Here is a 24,537-nt window from a genome sequence, read left to right on the forward strand (position 1 = left end):
ACTCAAAGTCATAAATAAATGTACAGATCTTCCTATCAAGTCACTTCCCTGCTCTTTCTGAAGAAAAGCATCCCCACAGCTTCTCAGTGGGGATGATGTACCTAAGGAGATGTGCTGTATTAATTTTCAAACTCTGGACATTTCCCATCTATATGTGAAAGCTTAACATTGGTCCCATCTACCCAGAGCACCTTTAGTCTGTCCCCACATGGCTTGTGGTAAACTGAGAACAGGACTTTATTTACCTTTCTTCCATGAAGATCAGATTTTTGGAGTGCATGATTGTCACATAGATAGAGTCTCCCACCTGAGCGGCGGATCTCTGCAGCTCCTCTAGAGTTAGCATGGCTTGCCTAATCATTTCCCTGCTGTATTTAAACTGAGATTACCTTACACACAGCTGGTCATACTTTGGTAATTAGGTGACTTCCAATGGTGATTGGTTCTTATATAAAGCTCTGGAAAACATTAAGAGACTCCATGGCACTGAACCCCATTGAAAACCTCCTGGTTATTCCACCAAATATTGATTTCTGAACTCTTCCTGAGTTAAAACATCAGTATTGTTGTTTCTAAATTAATATGAACTTGTTTTCTTTGCATTATTTGAGGTCTGAAAGACACTGCACCTTTTCCGTAATAAAATGGTTTCTAGTTAAATTATATTAGTTTGAAACATCAACCAGTTCCTGAGACTTTGAGTAAAGCCTTTAAGGCTCAGCTGTCAATCTTCTCATCTCCACCCATTTTACTCTCCTCCCCTTCGCTGCCTGTTCTGTGTTTCAAAAAGCCAGTTACTGTAAATCTCCCCGCATCTCTATCTTCACACAGAGTAAACAAGTTGGCTCACATCTGGTTCAGACCAAAGCCGAGAGGAGTTCCCAGCCCGCAAACACACACATCTACATGTACACACTCATAATGCAGTCTCAGAAGTGGCTTCTCTCCTGGGTGCCCTTATCTCGGCTCCAAATTGCTGGAGCATGTCTGCTTTCTGGGGTTCAAACGGGATTAAACAGCAAAGAAAGGAAAAAAAACCACACAAGCTAATTTGTATCGTGTAAAAGAATGTTCTGTTGAGCCAACAGATATATTTCATTCATTTACTGTAAAATAAAAATGATGAGTATTCATGTATCTGGTGATGTTCAGCTCGTAATCCTTTGTACTTGTCCCAGAGAGAGTCTTGGCTGCAGCTGCTGCCAGAATATTGTTTGTTTCTGATGGAAAGTGGATCATTCCTCCTGATCGGTGTGACCAGCACAATGGCTCATTATGATGATGGGCTGTGTAACGAGAAAGCAGCTGTGAGAGTTAGAAAGCTTTGCAAAACTATTCAAACCCCTTGAACTTTTTTTTATTTTTCTCACATTTTGTCACAGTCCACCCACAGATTTTGGTGCAGTTTATCAAGATTTTTGGATAAACAAACACAAATCGGTGCATAATTCAGAAAAAAAGTGGCATATATTCATATTCAGCCTCCCAATCCAAAACTTTACAGATCTATGTTTCACTGCAGTGAGTGTGTCCTGTTTATTTTTAGTTTGTATTAATCATCCCAGTGTTCATTATTATTATTACAGAGCTTCTTGTTAGCTCCCTGATTTTCTACTTTCTACCTAATCCTGATCCCAGTAATCATCTCCTCTGGCTCCTTTGTTTCAGTCACTCCTTACTTTTTCTTTAAACAATCTTTATTGAAATTTGCCAAAGTATTGGAAAGCATAACCTAATTATAAAAAACACGTCAAAATCTTACACTGTTATAATAGCTGAAAGGAGCAAAAATAAGAGTACATTTAGCTAAGTGTCTTCTATTTAGCTTCACCTATCTTCCCAACAACTCAGACAAGCTTCCTTAATCCTTACAGAAGCAAAGCACCCCATATCATGCTACCACCACCACCGTGTCCCATGAAATAAGAAGTTTTCCACCACATAAGGTGTTTTATAGCTCATTTAACATGAACTCCTTCTTTCATATGTCTGTGTTTTTTCCTACTTGTCTTGTGGCAAGTTGTCTGTTGTCATGGTGACAGATTCCCCTGTCACCTTGACAACAGGCCTGCCTGCTTCTTTGACTTATTCTCTCATTACCTTCAGGTTTGGGTCCATAGCTGTATTTTGGTAGTTTTGCAGCTGTGACAAACTTTTCACATTTTTAGATGATGAATTGAACCGAGTTCCACAAGACATCCGGTATTGTTTCATAATATAACTCTACTTTAAACTTTTCCACAACTTTACTCTTGACCTTCATGATGCTTTTTGTTCACTATTGTTTTCTAACAAAACTCTGACACAACACTCCACTTACTAATTTTATTTAGACGCATCATAGTAAAGGGAGCTGAATACCAATACACTCTGCACTTTTCAGATTTCTCTTTGTAAAAAAGAAATAATAATAGACGGGATGAATTTTTATTTGCACTTCACAATAATGCACTATTATCTGTTGTTTCATCACATTAAATCTCAATAAAATACATGTATCCAAATAGAGATGGGTTTTTATGGTATCGTTTATCATTTATTGCGATAAATGTCTTATTTTGATAACAATTTTGATTTATCGTTGTCACCATAGATGCCAATTAAACTGTCCTTTTTGTCAAAATGTTGATAGTTTTCTATTTTCTCCACTGTTTGTTCAATGAAAGCAACAATAAATCCCAATAAATTTTAAATTACATTTACCATCTCTAGTTAAGGGATACAAATCACACTTCTTCACTTGACTGGTGTCCTAAAGAAACACATTACAAACGTAAAATCGTATTTGTGTTTGTAGGACTATAATGGCTGCGACACACAGTCATACAGTTACTAAAAAAAAGTTACACGTGTATCGTTTTAAAATCCATATCGCCCACCCCTACGTATGTCCAAGAGGTATGAATACTTCTGCAAGGCGTTGCATGGTCACTCTGTCAAGACGCAGTTTGAGAGTGAGTGTATGGAAGTGGGAGAGAGTGCAGGGAGAGTTGTGTAATCTGTCCAAGCGTCACTAGTTTTATAAAGATCCGCAAAAAATTGTAGATTGAACTGGATCAGCAGAGAAAGAGAGAGAGAGAAAAAAAGAGAGAGAGAGAGCTCAACCCTTCCCACTCGGTAGAAATCACGGGGAGTGACTGTGACAGAGGGAAGGGGACAGAAAGTCTGAGAGCAGAAGAAACCCTGACTGGAACTTCATCACATGTCCTCCAGGACCGAACCGGACCTTTAATCTGGACACCCAGTCGATAACCTGTGGGTCAGAAGAGAGACCGCTGGAGTATGCAGTTCAGTTCCCTGTTCAGGTAAAACTTGGACTTCTCCAGCTGTTGCTGCTGCTGCTGCTCACTCCGACACATGTTTGCATCCTTTAAAGCTGATCGTGGTGGAGGTGTTTTCAAAACTTTTATATTCTGGCTTTTGGTTTTACGCACGACGCCTACATGTTGCGCACAGGGCGCAGAGTCGCATAGGTCTTTACCCACAGGCGCGTACTTTTTAGGCAGGAGCTCCCTGTTTCTCCTCAGGGCGGATTTTTTTTGTCCCTGAGGTTTCCCTCTGATGTAAATCTTTCCCCCCCTCTCTCTCTCTCTTTGCTCGGGGTTTATTCTACAATGTGCCACTGTAGCGGCCGTGCGGGGAAACGTGGAGCCCGGTAGGGGGTCATTACTTCGGCCTGAGCGGCTCTGTTGTGTGGCTGCCGGGCTCTGTGCGGGACCTCTGTGAGGGTTTTTTTCCGGGGGTAATTGTGTGGTGTGGGGAAGTTTCCAGAGACCGCGGCGGTGCACCACATTGGGAAGAAAGGACCGATTACTTTGCCTACATGTGGCTTGCGGACTGCTGATTGCGGCCATGGTTCGGCTCTCCCTCGCTTGGTGAGCGCTGCAGCGTCTATCTAAACCCAGTTGTTTGGGGTTCATTTTCTGACTACCGTCCAGTTCGTCTAGCTGCACTGCACTTGTCTCGATGTTTTGGAGCTTGTTAAATCATTATAGGTTGCCTTCTGACTGAAACAAGTGTATGTATATGAAATTATCCTACTTTTATAGCTAAATTAAAACCCTAAAAGCTGTTTTTGTCACTCATACCCCAAAATTTGAGCCCATATGAAGTTGCTGTGCCTTGCAAAAGTATTCATAACTCTAGTAGAAATGTAGCAGCTCTGCAAAGGCATCATATGTAAAGTTATAGAGAAATCAGGGTTTGTTTATAAAACAATATCCCAAGCTTTAAACAGCTGATGTAATCACCATTCCCATTGTGAGACAAGGTGGTGGCAGTATCATGTTGTGTAGATGTGTTTCTTCAGCAGGTCAGGATAGCTGAGGTTCAGATGGAGCTAAATACGGAAACACCCTGGAAGGAATAAGCTTGTGAGAGGCTGAGAAAGACTTTAGACTGGGGCAACTTAAAGCTGCAATGGGAATGCTTAGAACATCATTCAAGGATTAGAGTGGCCCAGTCAAAGCCCAGATCTAAATCTAATTGAGAATCTGTGGCAAGACTTGCTCACATATGATGTCTGTGTCTAATTATACAAAAATTAGAAGCATAACACACAAGTGTTAAACATACCCAGACATGGCCCTACACCTAAACTGACAGGCTAATCACTGCAACCCAGTTAAATCTTGACCAGTTGCCTTAATTCAGCTTTCTGTTTCATATTTTTGTTGTTTTGCAAAAAAGATTCTGAGATATTCTGCACCATTTGTGTGTGTTTTTCTTCTGCACTTTGACGTCTCCTCAAAACATGAGTTTATTTGTATTATGCGTGCTATTTCAAGGAGGTATTTAAAAGTATCATTTGCACTTTAGATATTAACTGTTGAAATCCTCATTTTAGGAAGGTTGTGTGCAGCTATTTAAACTTTTTTGCAATACCATCTTATTGCAAAAATAAACCTGAAAAATGTATAAACCACAACTTTTTTTGAAAAAGATGCTGCAAAATCTGTCATTTTTATTCTGCAAGAATCACAAGTCAAATTGTGCAATTTGTCGCAAGCCATGTGGGAGGAGACAGCAACATCTGGAATAATGTGCTCTGGTCAGATGAGACCAAATAAGAGTTTTTAACCTAAATGCAAACTGCTATGTTTCCATGGTGAAGCATGGTGATGGTCGCATCATGGTGCGGAGTGTGCTTTCCTTCAGCAGGAAGGAGGAGGCTTGTTTGAGTTTCTTCCCCTTCGCTGATACGATCTACTTCATGTTGATCTATCACAAGGGATGAGAATAGTTTTGCAAGGCGCTGTAACCCTCCAGAAAGAGTAAAAACCTTGCTGCTCAAAATGAATTTTACAGACTGATTGCACCACTGAGCTATGAGTGTGGTTGCTGAGGGGGTGCGCGTGCGTGTGTGTCTGTTAAACCACATCCTCAGGGTGTGTGCAGTCCCTGGGAGAGGCATTCCAAAGAAAAACTTGCTTGCTGTTTAAACTCCGTTTGTTTGTTAACGCCTCCTTGGATTTCCCAGATTGATGTCGGGATGTTTGCCCGTGAACTTCCAGAGAGAAAAAGAAACTCTTGTCCACCGCTCCATCAGCCCACTCGCCACCTGTAGAGGGAAACAAAGTGGCATAATTGGTTTCCACAGTAAACACAGGTCACTGGAACATGCGATAACATGAGACGTTCCCTGTACATAAACATCCTCAGACGAACGCTGAGAGGGAATAAAGAAAGCTTCTGTGAGCTTCACCGTGATTTCGCGTTTATGTCATGGAACAACTCTGGGCCTCATGAAGGTCCTTATTCAGCCTGCTGTTGTTTTAAATCCTGTGCATGTCTGCCTCATCTCTCACCCTCTTTTCTCCCCCAGGCTCTGCGTGCTGTGGGGCTTTGTGGTGGTCACGACCTCATTGACCATCAGGTCTGCCAAGAGGAAGGTGAGTCATTAGGTCATCCAGTTGGGTCAGCAAAAAAAACAAAAAAACCCAACTTTGTCACAACAGTGAGGTGAAAAGGGGACAAGAGTCAAAAGACAGATTTGGATTTTTCCAGTGGGCATAAAGTATTATTCCAAAAACACTGAGAAAACAAGAGTATAATATAAAAAATGCAATTAAAAATGCTTTATTTGCAGTAATCTGCAGCCTTTAAGTGCACGTCTTTAAAGGCTACAGCGACTTTTGGATCATATTGTGATATACAGAAAGAGTTTCGAGGTAAAATGAACATTTAAAGTGATTTGAGCTGTTAGGGAAGCCATAGAAACTGTAAAAACTGAGTTTTTATGGTGCTCCCCAAATCCAAACATGCAAACTCCAGCCCTCCTTGTTTTGAGTCGGAGTGACCACCGTGTTCATTCATAAGTTTACTCTGAGTAAATGACTTTAAAATCGATGTAGCACTTTCAGTGCGTCACAAAATAATTTTTACCCCTTCAATGTTTCTGTCACATTAAATCCACAATCCAAAACATTTTTTATTGGAATTTTTTTATGTGCGAGATCAACAGAAAGCAGTGCAAAATTAAGAGTGAAAAGAAACGGGCACATTGTGTCTTTTTCTCTGCAATTAAAAGTGTTGTGTTGATTTGCAAATTAAGTCAATATGTCTTTACCAGAGCCTGAAACCTTTGCTCTTTCTTCTTTGGAAAACATCTCAAACTGAACTGACTGGATAGAGAGCACCACTGATTTTCAAGTCTTGCCAAATTAGAGTTGGGTCTGTACTTTGACTGGACCATAAATATGCTTTGGTCTAAACCAAAGCGTATCTCTGTCTGTCTCTATGCCCAAGGGTGTTGTCCCGCTGGAAGGAGAAACGAAAGTTTCAGTTTTGGTTTTATTTGAACAGAGCGCCTTCTTCCATAAATTTACTGCAAACAAGACTGCTCCACATGGATTAGATGATTTGTTAATGGGTAGAACAGTGATCTAGACTCTACTAATTAGTTGACTTTTGCAGACCTTTTGTTGTGCTGCTTTTCATGTATGTGTATCAAAATCACTTTTTAGATTTTTATTTGTAAAGAAAATGTAAAAACCAAGTCTCATTTTTTGTCTACTTCATAATCATACAACGTTGTTGTGGTCTTTCACAATAACGTTTGTGTTTGTAATATAACAGATAGTGTGGAAGTTCAAAAGGTTTTAGCGTTCAAAAGTTCAAAAATATATACTTTCAAAAGGTTTGTAACGTATATATTTTAGTTGTTTTATTTGTGACAAGCTGAGTAAATGAAGATGTGAATTTAAAGGGTTACTGTTTGCTTCCTTGCTCTGTGTCCTGAAATAAGTAGAGATTTGAATTGATGGTGCATAAATAAACAGAACTGAAACAAATTAAACTTGAATTAAATTTCCACCTTATATTAAAGCAGCATTTGTACACCACAGATAGACAGAAAAACTTTTTTAGCTTACTTATTATTACATTTATGGTCACTTTAAAGGTTTTTCGCAAATATCTGCACGGATTTTCAGTTTCAACTTTGCTTAGTCTCCATCCACCAGATCCCTGCACACCTGCAGCCAGATCTGTGAAGTTAAAATTACATTCTCACAACTGAGAAGAAGAAAGTCGGCAGGTTTTTAATGCGCCAGAGTCCATCAGGTCTGCTTGTACAGTGCGGCAGGAGTTTAACCAGTAGCTCCAGAGGTCAGCGGTGGCTGCTGCAGGGGTCACTGCTTGCAGCTCATTAATACTTCCAGTTATGTGGCAGCTGTGTGTTTGATGGCACTCATTAACGACAGAGCAGCACACACATTCAACCCCAGCAAGCAAACCTCCATCACCCTTTCTCCTTGCTTTTCTCCCAGCCTCCCACCGTTTCCACCCCAGACAAAAACTCTTATTAATGTGGTGGGAAATTTTTGCCGCCTACACCTGTCCCCACTCACCCGTCCGCAAACATTTAAGCAAAGCATATTTACCTGCACGTTTCCGCCCATGTACGCGCACGCATTTAAGCACTTGTAAATAAAAGGCGGAGGGAAGCGGGGCACAGATTGGTGCCTGCTCAATGGCAACTTTTGTTCAGCTTGCATGTTTGCCTCGCTGCCAACCAGGCCAGCAGCTCAGTTATGAAATGAGAGGAGAAACATTTATCTAAAACCACAGAGGAGAACATCAAAGACACCAGCTGGCTCGCACATACAGGCACTCACACTTACATGTACACAAACACAGCGCCGGGTCAGCCGTGGTCTTGTTGGTCCTGCTGTGGGTGACTTTAGCGAACACAAACTGCTGTGGATTTATCTGACGGCTCTTAAACTGCTGCTGGCAGGTGGCTAAGACGCTTTTAAGCCCAAGCGATGAAGAGTTCAGGATTTACAGTTTGGACTCAGAGGAAGGAAAATCTTGGGATCATTGGTAAACTGTGAAGAGGTTTTTTCCATTGGGGATTATTTCCTCTTAAATAGTGCCAAACTTTTCAGTTTTTAGTACTTTTTAAGGTTTATTTTTAAGGCCATCTGCTGAGATGTAGGGCACTTTGAAAATGAGGTTATTTTGTAATGTAATGCTAACCTTTACCGATACTCTGTTTTATAAGCTTTTTTTTAAAAAGCAGCTGGTTATAAATTGTTTCCTTAGTCGTGTTGTTGTTGAATACTACATGTGGACAAACCTCAAATTAAATTTGTTCATTGTGCACATTTAATAAGAGTTGATGAAGCAATGGAAAAACCAACAAAAATCAAAATAAAACAATTAAAAACATTGCTACAAAAACAAAATGGTGGTTAAATTAATGTATGAGTAAAGGGTTTGAGCTACAAAAAAATGTTTTATGTGTCATAATGTGTACTATTTGAATACAAATTCATACCAGGCTTTTCAGATTTTTGATAAACAATAAAGAAATAAATGCATTGTTTTACCTTTTGCAGTTATTTGACATTTCATGTTGGCTTATTGCTTGAAAGCCGCTATGCATTGCACATGCACTTGCCTACTAAGATGGCGTGGATCACGTCTGATTCAGACTTGTGGGAACTATTAAATATTTCTGCACAGCATTGCTTTCTGAATTCATCATAAAGTGGAGATTCAGTAGATGTGCTACATGATTGAAAGGTTGAGCTGATTTAACTGTTTGTAAGTTGTAAGACATTCATCAAAATTTGATGTTTCGTTGTGTTTCCGTCTCTCAGGAGGCAGGTCGAAGGTCCAGGCAGGTTTTTGAGGCGGAGCCTGTTGACGGCGTGTGGTCTGGGTGGGGAGAGTGGTCAGAATGCTCTCAAACCTGTGGAGTGGGTGTGTCTCACAGGACCAGGAAGTGCTTACCCCCTCCTCCACGTCCGCAGACCGCTCCTCTCTCCTTTGCTCCACCAAACTGGGCAGGTTATTATCCCGGGAGTGTCAGAGGACCTGCTATATCACCTGGAAATTCTTACTATCCCTCTCATTACCCCGGGCAACACCCATCTTATCACTCCCCATCAGTCTCCAGGAGTCATAACCCTGGATTGCCGCTATATAGAAACACAGGAGGAGAAGGGCCTCCTGTTCAAAGCAATCAGTCGCCGCCCTTTTATCATCCTGAAGTGTCCCCCTCTGGTCAAGAGCCTGCTTACCGACCCCCCTATCACATGAACTCACAGCGGTACAACCAGCAGCCCGCACGCACCTTCAGGAGGCCGACCAATCCAGGAGCAGCGGGAGGCGGGAACAGGCGCTCCATCCCCACCAGTCGGGAAGGTTTGCCTCCGAGGAGGTGAGTGAGACCGGAGATTTGAAATAATCCAACATTCCTGAAAGCTGTGATTTTCTTTTGTTTTTCCTTTTTCTTTTCCACTTGTGACCTAACTCACCATTACTGATTAGTGTGATGCCTGTAAGCAGAAATAAGGTCAAAGGGTGAAAAAACTCCCTGAAGCAAATGAACTCTGGAACCTTTGACGGTTTTGCCGAATGAGATTTCAGCAGCTGAAAGACCTTTTATGCTTGTTTTCTGTGACAAACACGAGAAAAACGAGGCTTTGTTTCTCAAGTCTCATGTCAGGACTTTTTAAGATCAGGTGTTTAGTAACAAAATTAAAGTAACGCTTAGAGCAATTTTAATTCGAAACAGATCAACCAATTAGTCTGACAGTCATGTTTTTGGACTGTAAAAGCCAGAGTACCAAAACATGCAGACTTCATTCAGGAATACCTGAATGATTCAAACCCACAACCTTCTTGCTGCAAGGCATCAGTGATAACCACTGTTCCACCGTGCAGCCCTGCATTTCAGTCATTGATTTAAAACTATAATGCTGCTCCAGCCTCTTGAAAATCAGCAATTCACTGTTGATGAGCAGGAAATCGTTTTGAAAGACAGTTTGAGTTGTTACTTGGTAACTTGTTTTCTTTTATTGGTAGCTTTAAGTTAAAATCAATGCTGAATAAATATTAAGGACTTGATGTTTTTATTTTGTTTCCAATTAGACTTTTTTGTAATATTTGAAAGTGGCTTTGATCAAAATTACTTGAGGTTTTCTAGAGGTTTTTAATGTTTGGGCTTTGGGCTACATTTTTAACTCTTTCTAGTCCAGCAGCTGATTTTCCTCTTAACTTTGACCTATGAATTCTTTAGGCATAAAAGAGTTTTTTAAAATGACTTTCTCTTCACTTTCCTAGTTTATTATTAACAAATGCTGCAGCTTATGTTGTGATTAGTCAGTTATAGGAAAGGATAGAGAATACATGTTAATATAATCATAAGGTTTACTTAAGTTATCAAAATGAAATGTCCTTGCACAAAGATTTATGCATTTCAAGTTTGTGTTTCTGTTCATTTTAATTTTTATGGTTAGAAGTTGTTAAGATTTCTGTATTCATAGATATTAGTGGAAAGTTGAGTGGAAGGAAAAAGTGTGGTTGGAGAAGCTGAACAATTTTCATTCACTGTAAGCCAGAATTATTAAAAGTAATTGAAAAATATGTTTGAAATATACTAGCGTGTCCTTTTTTTTTTGTTTGTTTTTTACAAAATTACGGAAACAACAATTTGTTGAAATCAGTGATGGTTAAAAATTTATTCTGTAAATTAGCGATCTCTATATGTATTTTTGTTCTATCATAAAATACTCTGAAACAGACATTTTCTATGCTAACCCTGAAACTTGCAGTACTAATCGTTCCACTGGTTTAGTGGAAATCTTGTTTTCTTCATCCCCCTGAGATTCATGGAAAAAGACACAAAAAGGAAGTGAGTTTTGCTTAGCTGGCTGTAGCAACAGTGGTTTGTTTGGGACAAACAGTAGCCGCCCCATTGTTCCCAGACAAAGAGAAGATTTGTATCTCATCACAAAATACAAGATCGAAGTGATCTGTGGGATTAATTTCCCAGGGTGCAGTGTGTTGTTGGGGATGCACTGAGGTTTCGATTGTTTTCACAGTGGAGGGTTTTGTAATGCAGGATGGAGTTGTGCCCATGTCTGCCTCTGGTATATGCGCTGTAATTACATCATTATATCTGTTTTTTATCATTTACACAGGCGCTGCATCCCTCTGCCCTCTCACTACATCCCACTGGTTGCATGTTGTTTATATTCTGCTCATCCCGTCTAACTGTTTTCTCTCTGACTTTGACTTCATAATTTCTTCCTGAATAACCCCCTGGTGAGTTTTTCCCTCTTTTAAATTTGTTTTGCAGGGCTTCCAGCGTCCGTCCGGGTCAGTTTGGGTACGGGAAGGTTCCCTTCTCCCTACCTCTGCATCGAACCAACCGCCAAGCTCGGCACACTGCTAACGGCACCGACGAAGCCCCCGGGCTGACCGTCACTAACGATGACACCCAGACAGAGGAGGAGGCAGGGAGGGAGGTCGACAGAGAGGCAGAGACAGCAGAGGAGGAGAATGGAGAGCAGAAGATCAGCGAAGCTCCTGAGGAGGAACCCATTCCAACAGGAAGACCACGCCAACACGCAGGCCGGACGTCTCATTCTGAGCACAGGAGGAACAGAGTCCCACCCCAACACTCCTCGCGCTCCTTACCCGTCCTCGTTAATCGCCAGCGTTTTGACTGGAACTCCGTCACCGCTCCTCCTCCTCCTCAGTCTCACCCTCGCTCTCCGGGCAGCTCTTCTCTTTTCACCTCTCCTCTCCACCGCCCCAACCTGGCTCACACAGAGAGGGAACCCCACCCGGGCTTCGGGCCCCAAGCCCCACCCGCCGGCAGCATCTTCCCCTTACAGCACCCGCACACGTCTTCCCACCTGGGAGCGGAGGCCAACAGGCACGGTGGAGGCGACGCTCCTCGGCTGCTCAGGTGCTCAGGGCCGGAGAAGGAGTACCGCAGGTGCTTCTCACAGGTAGGTCTGGCTGATTCCTTACAGCTTAAAAGCTTCAGAAAAGAAACGCTCCTGTGATTTTCTATTCACAGTATCTTTTTTCCTTTATTGAATAAATGTTCTCAAGCTAAATTATGGGCTTTTTCAAACATTTTATTAGCAATGTTGCAAAAAAAAAAAAAAAAAAGATTTTTTTTTACAAATCTTTACTCAGCAGCAGTTTTTTATTTGAGTTTTGCAGGTAGTTGTCCAGGGCGGCATGTGCTTCAGAAAGGGGGCACAAAAGAACCAGATAACAGAATTTGACTTACCTTCAATTCAGTTGGTCTATATATTACCAATTCACAACAAATGTTGTCTCTAGAAACTACACAAAGAATTGCTACTGATTCTTGTTATCAAATTGTACAGTATGCTCAATTAATTATTAAAAGTAAATTAACACATTTCTATTTGAGGAAACCCAGCAAACTGCATCGAATCATTGAATTACAGCATTCACTGCAAGTCGACATGTAGCGACAATCGCTTGCGTTGTGTCGTTGACTTTACGGCAATCCCTCATACTGAGCGTGCATGCAGCAAAAGTGGAGAGAAAAAACTCCCCTTTGACAGGAAGAACCCTCCAGCAGAACCAGAGTGAGCTGACACGACTGACGGGGGTTTGAGAAGACATCTCTTCCAGCTGGGAAAAAGGGCGATTAAGTTATTTACTTTCTGTTGAACTGCACTGCATATCAGCTTAAATCTCAGATAATTTCTTGCATTTTAATTGGTTGGGGAGGCAGACAGGAGGAAAGGTTCACCCAGGGTGTCATTCATGTGAGAAACGCCACTGTGCCAAGAAATGTGAGGACACAAGACAGAAACCTCAATCTGGATTCTGAGTCCAAAACAGTGAGTCACTGATAATCCAATTTCTGTGTTGTGCATGGAACTGAACTTTATTAACCAAGGAGTACCATGCCTGGAGGATCTTCACAGATTTTCATACAGTTTGTTGTCTTTGTTACCATTTCTTAACCGTATTTTATATATTTTTTGTACAAAGGGCAGTGTTGTTCACAATGTAGGAGATAAATATGTTTAATGTCTAGTTATCTTGGTGTTATTTCATATTTCTGCTTAAACTGTTTTATTATTTTGGGGCAGCGGCCTCATGTTAGAAAAGACCACCAAGACGGAGTATAATATAGAATATGTTGAGACTTTTATTGTCCAGAGAGTGAAAAAATGTGTCTTCGGTTCACACTAAACAACCCATTTAGGACCTAAGCCAGGACTTTTCTTAGGGAAGAGAAGAAATATATCCTCTCTATTTGACATTTTTTAGGGCCCCCAAAAAGCTGTGGCACAGGTTCAGTACTGATTGTTTACAGATGGAACAAGTAGGATTTCAAAGAAAATCAACCCATAGAGGGAAAAAGAAACAGTAAGGAACAGTCATTTCTCAAACATCACAACAAGGACCTTTTACATGTAATACAAAATAACCGAGTGGATTTATTTTAGTAGCGCGTGCTGTCTTAGCTGAATTTCAGAGGCACTTTCTTTATTTACTGCATTGATTTGAAAGCTGGCTGCTGGTTTTCTGCTGATTACTCAGTATAACAGAGAGCAAATCAACTTTCCAACATTTTTCACTCCTTCTATTTCATAAAATGCAGTAAGTTGTTTATTCACATTTTCTGGGGCTCCATCCAAATGGGATTTTTGTGTTTCTTTTAACAATCTCTCACCTCGTCAAAATTGGAAGCAGATTTCTGTCTGATGGGCTTTTAACTAATTTCTTTGTGTATGAAATTGTCCAGATTGATGTTGAACCATCTGTTTCCAGCTGATTAGACGGGAATATATGAGGTGTTATAATCTAATAATGCATCCTGTAAAAACAGACCAAACTCGTGCTACAGCTCCTGTTTTTGTCCTACATGTGTTACTGCAGTGGAAGTCCATCCATCCATCCATCCATCCATCCATCCATCCATCCATCCATCCATCCATCCATCCATCCATCCATCCATCCATCCATCCATCCATCCATCCATCCATCCATCCATCCATCCATCCGTCCGTTTGTCCGTACCAGATGTAGTTTGTGTTGAGTACTATCAGTTCCTTTCATCAGTGTTTCAAAGCTGTTTAAAGCAAACTGTTTCCTTTAAAGTTGTCCTCCATTAAAGACACAAATGCAGATAGTGAGACTAAAGATATTTTAATTGACTTTCAACTGACTCAAACTTTCATTTCCAGCTGGTGCTGTTCGCTTTCCAAAGTGGCTGAAAAAACTGTTCACCTCCTTACCTGTGGTGGCGCTGCACCAACAACCACTGAGGAAAACAACACATAAACCCCAGAAAATGTAAACAAAAATGTAGTTGCGTCAGATTTTAGCAGTTCTAGGATTTTTTTCTTTGTCCCTGGTAAAAGACCATGAGAAGTTTCTCCCATTAGCGCTAGACTCACATGTTTGTTTTGGCTTTATTTATCCAGAATGCTTTGGGGTATAGTTCGCTTTCTGCTTTTAGAGCGATCTCTGGTCCGCTTGTATTCACATATGCATTCAAACCGCAGCAGAGTTCACTTAAACCGAACCAAGACCGAGGTTTGTAGGTGGACACAGTTCACATTTCTGGTCCACATCAGATTTATTCACGTCTCCACAATCGGACCAAATTTTCTACGAAGTAGGATTGAAGTGATTAATCAGAATAATTGTGATGAATCGATTATTGAAATAATCATGAACTTATTTATTAGTTGATTAATTGTCGACTAGCATATACAGACTCAAAAAAGGCAGATTTTCTGACACATTCAGAGCAATAATCAAGCCACAACTGTTCAAAATATATATACATTTTACATGTAAGATAATAACACCATTGTCTCTTAATATGTTTTACCCAAAACTCCTCAAGAGGAGCATAAAAGATCTTCCAGCTGCTGAAATCTCATTCGGAAAAACCATCAAAGGTTCCAGAGTTCATTTGATTCAGGGAGTTTTTTTCACCCTGTGACTTTATTTCTGCTTACAGTTCAAATTCATTAAAGGGATGCTTTATGATTCCACTTTACGCAATAAAATGTGTATTTTCTTATTTAAAAATTTAATTGAATTATTTGTTTATTTGCATTTTTTCTGTATTTCTAAGAGGTAAAATGGAAATCTGCAGAATGGGTCAAAATTTTCTTATCCAATTAATTGATAATTAAAATAATAATCAGTTACAGCCCCAGATTAAAGTGTACTTAACAGGGCTGGTTTGGGATTTTTGAAGGTTGCCACTCTAAATAAATTGCGTCTCTGTCTAATAAAGATTAATTTTCTGCATGATGGATGAGCAGGTATCCCACCAGAAAGAGACACGGGATCCATATCAGAGGGACAAAAATACCCAGAGCGACATGTGAGTGGGTTATTTTTTCCACTGGCTGCAGATCTGCTTTAAGTGAGAGCGCAAGGAGAGAAGATAACATTGGTTTTTAAACACACCGACACACTTTCACAATTTCTCTCTCACGCACCATATCTGCAGCTTTCTCTCATCAAGTGGAAGTAGATACTTGAAGTGGGAGCCAGGTTGGCACTTCAGAGCTCTTAGCTTTTCCCTGCAAAGATAATTTGGCATCCGCTCTTGCCATCATTTAACCCTCCTCTTGTTCTTTCGGTCTTTCTCTCTGCGTCCTGCCCTGGTCGTCTTGCCCCCACTTTAAGGCAGTTTCGTGTTTTGGCAGAGTGTTTCCCCCTGTGTGTGCCAGCAGGGCTAATAGCAGTCCTGTGACGGCCGATCCTGACTCATTGGGTTACATATTTACCCTACATTAGCCTCTGCGTTAGCTCTATCTACCCCTGCAGCACGGCTCTTGAATTTTTATCTCTGTCAAATAGGTTTTAAGTGCTGATTGCAGGACTTTGCCCAGGCTTGTATGTGTTCAATGTCTGTGTGTATGTGAGTAATTTAGGGGGTGAGCTAGACCGAAAGTGACACATCCCTTTATCTGTTAGGTGTGTTTGTCATAACATGGCGTGCCTGAGGCCCATCACAAGTATGATTGTGTGTTGGTGTGTTTTTTGTGCTGTTGCATTGGGGAACTAAGAGAGGAACAGAGGAAATGAGAAGGGCAAAAGGTGAACATGTGTGTGTTTGAATGAGTCTAAGCGCAGGGTGGTAGAGGAAGTGGCGCAGTTAGGCTGCAGTGAATGAGAGCTCTGTTTTTAGAAAAGCTGCCCTGGATCTGTTGCAGAATGGATGAAGGGATGAAGAAATGGAGCTGGGGGCTGGTCGGTATGAGTCCTTGGGAGTGTGCGCCTGGGCGAAGAAAAAGTATTTGGTGGGGATTTCATAAGTTACATTAAGGATGGTTGGCGGTGAAATCAGACAGAGTGGGATGACGAGTTTGTTTTGATGAAAAGACGTGTGTGAAGAGCGTAACAGGAGAAGAAGTTATCCTGTCAGAGGAAGAAAAAGGTGGAATTTGAGAAGATTCTGTCTGGCATATTTAAAAGTGGAGACAGCAGCTTGAAGCCTTTCCTTTCTGAAGTCTTTCACACTGTGTTGGTGACTATACGCGCTCCTCCTCTTCCTCCCCAGAGTAAATATTTATTCAGAGTCAGTAACAGTAAATGCCTCTGCATGATCGAGCAAACGTTGCGTTCAGGATGACCTAATAAGACGGATACCATCAGGGGCAAATGTGTAACTTTAACCTGCACTAGAAAGACATTCCTGAAGGTTTACCGGACTCAATTCTTCATCTTCACCTCATTTTAAGAATGACAAGAAACTGGAGTGTGTTAGCAGATTTCAAGCAGAAAAACAAATGGTGCCTTATCAGGACGATTCACCTTCTCCTGGTCTTGTCTCTGTTTTGCCTTTTGATAGTTTTTTCCTTTAGAAAAGTCATTTTACATACCCAACTTTAGTAGTTACTGTTATACTCTTTGTTCTCATAGCTGAATTACATCCAATTTAAGGATTTAAGGGCTCAGGGATTCATACTATATTTTCTGACCTATTAGCTAAACCAGCACAAGATGCCTCTGGTCTCCACAGAGGACTATGAGAAACTGCTGCAGAAAATGGCAGATTTATCGACTCAAAGTGAATGTCAAAGCAAATTGAAATGACACGACATTACCAGTGATTCACAGTAAGAGAACTGACAGACAGCCAAGAAACAAAACTGAAGTTATTGTTCTTGGACCAAAAGAGTCAGCACACATCTTTAGCTTCTACATCTAAAAATGAGTGACCTGGCTGGGTGCAGTGATGGACTCAGACTTGAACCTCCAGACACACATAAAGACGATTACAAAGTCAGCCTTTAATCAGCTGAAGAACATCTCTAAGGCAGAAAATGAAGTAAATCTGGTCAGTAATTTTAAAAATTCTCTTTTGGCCCAGCTAACTACAAAATGTTTTTCCTCAGTCTTGAGATTTTGAGGTCTTAGATCCAACACTGTAAAACATTTGAGCCACATTTAGTTGTGTCTACTATCTTCTACTCTTTAACTCAAATAAATTTAGTGAGTTTTAGATTTTGAACCTAAATGTTTGAGTCTGTGAAAAATAAACTTACAGTAATAAGTTGTGTTAACTTTTTATTATTTTTGTCAGACCTCCAAGAGTTGAATAAACTACAGTTTTTAGGTTAGCACTTAAAAAACTGAAAGAAGAAAAAGACAGGAGTGGGAACTATTTCCCAGAATGCATAGCGGCATGTTTGTGTCCTGTGTGTCACTGCGAGTGAGAGGAAAGTGTGTTACATTAATCTGACTCTTCTGTGTTATGAAGGCAAATGTTTATTTTAATGCAACTGGCAGTTTACAAAGATGGAGGATAATGTCCTGTTCACACTAAATGTTTTTGAGCAGAGTTCATTGTGATGTTTAATAATATTCATTATCAGATCAGAAATTTTGTTCATGCAATTTGAAACAAGAATTTAAATAATTTTAAAGTATATTTATAAAAATAAGTAGTTGTTATAACTTGATAATGTGAGTGAAAATAAGGCAGAAATGCAGTTTTTTTCTTGCATATTAGGAAATAATTATTTTATATAAATTGCAGCATTAAGTGAAAACTCACAGTACAAGATTAATGAGCAACAACTTATCTCTTGTTGTTAAATCGACTTCATGAACTTTAAAACTGAGTTAAAACCAAAACAATTTTCTTGTTGACTTAAATTGCATTTTCAAGGCAGCAGGTGAACTTTGATTTTCAAGTTAAACCACTTTCAAGTGATTCAAGGAGGCTCCAAAATCTCTGTTATATGACAAAATCACGAGTTTTTCTACATCAAATTAGGAAATGTGCATCAACTTGCTAAATTATTCTGTAATTTTCCCATAAACATGTATTTTGAGTAGAGGAGGAACAGCAGAGGGGCTGTGTGCATGAATGGGGGCAAAATATACACAAATAGTGATGGATTTGTGGGCCTTAGGAGACATGCACAGAAAGTGGTGGAGGCTGTAGGGGGTACGCCTCAGATCTCGTTAAGTGAATGTTCTCTCGCCGTCATCTTGGCTTGAGCTGAACTCGACATGACACCGCCTGGACCAAAACGAGGTTTTAATAAGGGGAAGGTGAGCATGCTCAGCGGTCAAGGAAGAGGTTCTGTTGGATTCATAACACAGCATTGTGCACTGGAAAGCAACAAGGCAGCTGTTTTATCTAAATTGGATTATAAATGAGATTGAAATAAAATTGATGTGAAGTTTTAGAAGAAATGCAAACATCGAATGTTAAAATGTTAACATTAAAAGAGGAGCATAATGGTAGATGTGATTGAATAATTTGCACGCCTTTCACTTTTTCACATTGTCTTGTTACAACCACAAATACAGCTGATTTTTGTGGATTTTCTTTGATAAACCAACAACAAATTGTGCAGAATCGTGATGTGGAAAAATACTTTTTTTCTTGTTGCTTCACTCAATAAAAATCAGAAAAATGTGCCGTATTCATACTAATTTTGCCTTATTTAAAATTTAGTGCATAGAAACTGCTACGTTGTCCTCCTAACTTCTCCCCCAAAATCTTCAAATTCGGAAAGCTGCAACCAAAGAGTGATTAGAAGCAGACTGAAAACATTAACCAATAACTAATGATTTCCTGTTTAAGTCATCTACTAATCTACTTTTGCTTCATTTCAAATCCATCTCCTCCCCTTTGATTTGTGGAGGCTGTTTTGGCTCTAAACGTCCAAAAAGGAAAACTGTAGGCGCTGTTTAGATCGGATCATAACAGTAACCAATTTCATGCTGATCAGTTTCTGTGCCAAGCCTCAGAGGAGGGTACACTGTTCGCATCTTCTGTCTGTCTTGGGGATAGGATTACATAAACGAGCATAAATCAGGGAAAATTTGATGTAATTTGGGTCTGGATCTGGATCCCTAATCTTAAAATTGCAAAATAAGGCTCCAGGTTTATGGGAAACGCAGCTCTTGGACTGCACCTATGCTTGTTTCTCTTTCGACTTTAAAGCAGACAGGATTTCTGATCTCACCGTCTCAGTCGAGACCTGCAGAGTTTGTGTTGTAACCAAGCTGGGAGACACATTTGCGTGTCTTCAGGCTTCCTCAGTGAGTCAGGTGATCGCGCCTGATCACAGTCTATCATTACACTCAGGAAATGTATGATTAGGACTACCGGGCACACTCCTCATAACCAACCATAATGTTGTTTTCACCAGGTGACAAACAGATATGTTAGACTCAAACCGCACGCACTAATTTGAAACTTACTGCTGCTTTATTTGCTTTAATGCTTTAACAAGCAGAGGTAGAGGCACTTCTCTAAGAAAACCAGGTGCAGCTTGATCGGTCTGTTTATATGAGCTCTTGTGCGCTTGAGTTTCCCGCAAATATTTCTTTCATGTGACTTGTCATCCATTTATGCCTGGTTTGTGTCGCCTGTCACCTGTTTTAAAGACTTTCTGCTTTATTTCAATAAGAAAGTTAACCTAATTAGCTCCAAATTATATGTTTTTGTATTTCCCACCTGAAAGAAATTACGCACAATTAAATAGATAAAACCTATTAATTGACAGTCACTGGAGAGCCTATAAGATTAAAGAAATATTTATGGTTTTTGCTTTACTTCATATACGTTCATTCAGAAAGATAAGATTGCTACAACTTTCACAGCTGTAAACATCAGCCTTATCTCTGAATCTCAACGAATGGAAACAAGTGCAAGGAGAGATTAATCTTGTTGATTTTCTCTTGACTGATGTAAAAAATAGTCCAGCGGGAGACAGTATGATATATATCTGCTTAATTTGTCAGCCAGGGTGGAGCTCCTGATCTGTTTCCCCATGTTGATTCTCTGAGCTTCCCTTGGTTTAACATCTGGACCAGGAAGAAAGTTCTGGGATTAAAATCACGACTTTATCTCCCTGATGTATAACTTGTTGGGGTTTCGTTTTATAAATTATGTATCTGATCATATATTCTGAAAAGCTCTTTGGTCAACTGCAAGCTCTTTGTGGATTTTGCCGTGACAAACTAAATCAAGTAGAGATTTACTGATTTCGAAATAGCGCATATAATGCATATAAGTGAGTTTAACATGTATGCAAATAAGCTAAATTGATTTGGTGTTGAATATGCATCAACAGGCACAAGTGGTATTGACTCATGACCTTAGCTGCGTAAAGATGAATTTGTAACACTAGTCTTCCTGGGGTTATTCTTTTAGAAAGTCACAACTTTCTTAAAATATACCAGCTTTACAAATTCGAAACAATGAGAAATGCTTTCAAAGTAAAGAAAAAACAAATATTTGAGGCGCCATCTTAACAGTTTTTCTGGTTGATAGAAATAATTAGGACCAAAGTGTATCTGTTAGCTGAAACTAGGCAGAGCATGTTTTTACTAACAATGTAATTAAGAGTTGCTAACCTGAAAAGTGTTTAAATCAGATTGTGGTTTATTTAAATATTACGATAAAAAAATTCTTCTTCACTTTTTCTGCTTCCCATATATCACAATTTATTTAATCTCCTGTATTTCATCCATTTCTGACATTTTACTATGGGTTTTGTTATTCGCCATATGTATTGGATCCCTCAGTTTGTTTGGATTTTAGGCACCAAGGAAAAAATAAAAAAACAAGTGAAACGAGAGAAAACTTCCACACATTTCACTGAAAATCAACTTCTAACGCAGGAAAACTGGATTATTCCAAAGTTTTGGTTGGCCTTAGAGAAAAATGTAGTCTAAGCAGTGGTGGGACCAAATGTAGGACTTTTATTAGTGATTAAAATCAGCTGATTTGACATTTTTGTATTAAGCAGGAAAATATTTATACACGTTTAATATGTGATTTTATTGCATTTTCACAGACTTCCTTGAGCATTTAAAAAATTCTAGACTTTTTTCCATCTCCTGTGAACAACAATGACATTTCCTTCCACTTCCTTTCTCTTCTGATTGTTTACATGTTGATCGATGTGTCATTTATCTTCTCAAGAAGTCCTGACATCCTGTTCGGGTCGAGGCTGAAGGCTGGGTGGTTCCTCTGGAGATTACAGACACCGGGCCGCCGGTTCAAGATTAGCCAGACAGAATGCTAAAAACTGACTTTGTATTAAAATATCCTGGATTTTTGTGCTTGCAAGCAGAGATTAGTGCTGTCGCCTGATGATTTATGACTCCAGGGACCTGCGGTCAGTTGTTTTGTCTGCAGAAATCCTTGAGGAATGATCAGCCAGCCTTAACCTGTATGTGGTGCTGAGGTGATGTAACCAGATGTGGACGGCTTCGGTTTGTGAAGAACCAAGCAGGGTCACAGCAGCGTGTCCCTGCTTTTCTTCAAAAGCCGTCACACTACTGTCTGTTTTTCTTTTTACTTGGTATTTGTATTTCACATCGGAGTGCTGTGTGTCTTCAGGAGCCTTTGTGTTTATATGTGTGCTGCATGTGGGGATGTATTTGTGCAACCTAGGCCAGTTCATATCCCCCCTCTTCTTCACAGGCTGGGGTATATCGCAGACTCCCCGTCAGTAAAAACCGTCTTTAACATTCACTCTCTCACCAGCTGCTTTCACGTTCCTTTCACCTGCTCTCCGTTGCCCTACACGTTAATTCATTCACCTCCAGTCGCCGCAGAAACAGACAGTTTTACACTTTTTACCTCATCTCTTGTTACTTTTGATCTATTCTGCTCTGAGGCTATGAAATACGGCTCTTGTCTGCTGGAATATAGGGTTCTCCCTGCTTCCCAACTGAACAGCTGATATCTAGTGGTTTCTATTTGTCTAGTTTTACCAGAAAACATTCATCATACTGTCTTCTTGACCTTTTATAGTATTTGTCAAACTTAAACTGGGAAACAATCTTTGTCTGAGTAAGTTGAAACTTCCTGCTTCTCATAATTTTATTCGTTTGCGTTCTGCTAAGGCTCAATTTATGATCTTTAAGTTTATTTGACAATAAACTCAGAGGGTTCTCATAAGGTTTTGCCTAAATCAAACCCAATATTTCTAACTTAAGTTTTCTGGAGAGTTGCTACAGTTAAACGTGTCTGAGCTGTAATTATCTGAGATTTATCTTATAAACTCCAACTGGGACAGATGTGGAGGAGGTACAGCCTCCCTCTTCTACATGTTGTGGATAGTTGAGGGAAAAAATTAAAGTAGGTCTTCCAAACCATTTTTCTTGCCTTGCATATTGACATAAAGCAAGATGCTCTGGTTGCACTTGCTGGTGCCATTAAAGACAATTATATGTTCCTGATCCAAACTCAATCTGATGTTGTCCACTGTCTTTTGCAAAAACACAAAATCTTACCAGGTTTTCTGGTTTAGTTTCTACTGCACATGTCTTAGGTTTGCCTTATTTCAAATGTACTGACTTACAAGTAGCTTTTCAGCAAGATATAATAGCTTGTTTTAAGTCAATAATTCCTTAATATTGATGAAAAAGTACTAGTTATAATAATTTGTCAGAGAGTAGGACTAATATCTTTTTGTTTGTTAAGGTCTGTCTTATCTCAGACATACTGATACAGATCTGGGAAAAATGAAGAGCCCACTGCACTGAACCTCATTGAAAACCTCCTGGTTATTCCACCAAATATTGCTTTCTGAACTCTTCCTGAGTTAAAATATTAGTATTGTTATTTAAAAATGAATATGAACTTGTTTTCTTTGCATTATCTGAGGTCTGAAAGCACTGCATCTTTTCCGTTATTTTGACCATTTCTCATTTTCTACAAATAAATACTAAATTTTTGCTTGGAATTTCGGAGACATGTTGTCAGTAGTTCATAAAATAAAAGAACAATGTTCATTTTACTCAAGCTTATACCTATAAAAAGTAAAATCAGAGAAACTGTTAATTTTAAGTGGTCTCTTAAGAGTTGTATTTGCACTAGAAAGTGGACACAAAATTCTTAGTAAGACTTTATGTTTTAGCCATGTTGACTAAACTTACATTTTTGCCTGCGTCCCACAAACTCCACAAAAACCACAGCACAATGTGAAAATAAATATAGCCAGCTTGTGGTCTCAGTGGTGTCTTAAAGAGGTCATCCCTGGCAAATTAAAAAGGTACTTTGCTCATCAGTATGCAGGCAGAGTCACGAGAGTTCCCCTAACTCTTCTGAGCATTCCCAAAACGTCTGTGGTGCATTGTGATGGTTCATCATGCATATCTAGGTTCAGAGTGCAGCCAGGACTAGCAGCAGTAGTATCTTCTTTATTATGGGATGTTTGTGTACACCTGCACATATTGGTCCTCAAACAGTTTGAAACAGAATGACGGTGCTTCAAATAACGTCTTGCAACATCTGATGATGATGTTGGTCCCCGAGCTACTAAAATTAGCAATCATTCGTGTAGGGCCATGTTCAAGCTGCTTGTGCACACAGATATGTGTTGCGCTCCCCAAGCTGGAGACAAATGCAAACACCTCCAAATTGCTCAGATAAAGGAGGATTATGAAGGACAATCAGCAGATCATGTGATTTATAGTAAACCATAACAAAAGTGGTCACAGTCTTCAGAGCCTTGATGTGATCAACTCAGGTTACTAAAAAAGAAAGACTTTGAATTGGTTTTACTTTGGTTAAAGGAAACAGTTTATGGATAATGGATGTGAACCAAAACCTGAAGAAAGGGATTCAATATGTAATTCCTGCAGTGGAATATACTTTTTTTTTTTTATGGATTTCTGTTCGTAGGTTAAGATTTATTTTTAAAGATAAGTTTGCCTAATATTAAAAAAAAAACATTTCTGGAGAGTTTGTGTCATACTCTCACTTTGACAAGCTTCAATAAATCTTTCTGA

The 24,537-nt window shown here is 39.7% G+C and overlaps 1 protein-coding gene across 1 annotated transcript in view; it reads left to right on the forward strand.

Annotated features, from left to right (window-relative positions):
- The first annotated feature begins 2,976 nt into the window (after nucleotides 1-2,976).
- Nucleotides 2,977-24,537, forward strand: part of adamtsl4 (ADAMTS like 4) — a 46,047-nt gene continuing 24,486 nt past the window's right edge. The window contains exons 1-4 of the mRNA XM_005810295.3: nucleotides 2,977-3,305; nucleotides 5,825-5,891; nucleotides 9,108-9,670; nucleotides 11,594-12,251. Of these exons, the coding sequence (XP_005810352.2) occupies nucleotides 3,283-3,305; nucleotides 5,825-5,891; nucleotides 9,108-9,670; nucleotides 11,594-12,251 (1,311 nt within the window). The 5' untranslated portion in view covers nucleotides 2,977-3,282. The remainder of the gene's footprint in view (nucleotides 3,306-5,824; nucleotides 5,892-9,107; nucleotides 9,671-11,593; nucleotides 12,252-24,537) is intronic.

The sequence above is a fragment of the Xiphophorus maculatus genome, chromosome 3 (assembly GCF_002775205.1).
Source record: "Xiphophorus maculatus strain JP 163 A chromosome 3, X_maculatus-5.0-male, whole genome shotgun sequence".
Classification (NCBI taxonomy): domain Eukaryota; kingdom Metazoa; phylum Chordata; class Actinopteri; order Cyprinodontiformes; family Poeciliidae; genus Xiphophorus; species Xiphophorus maculatus.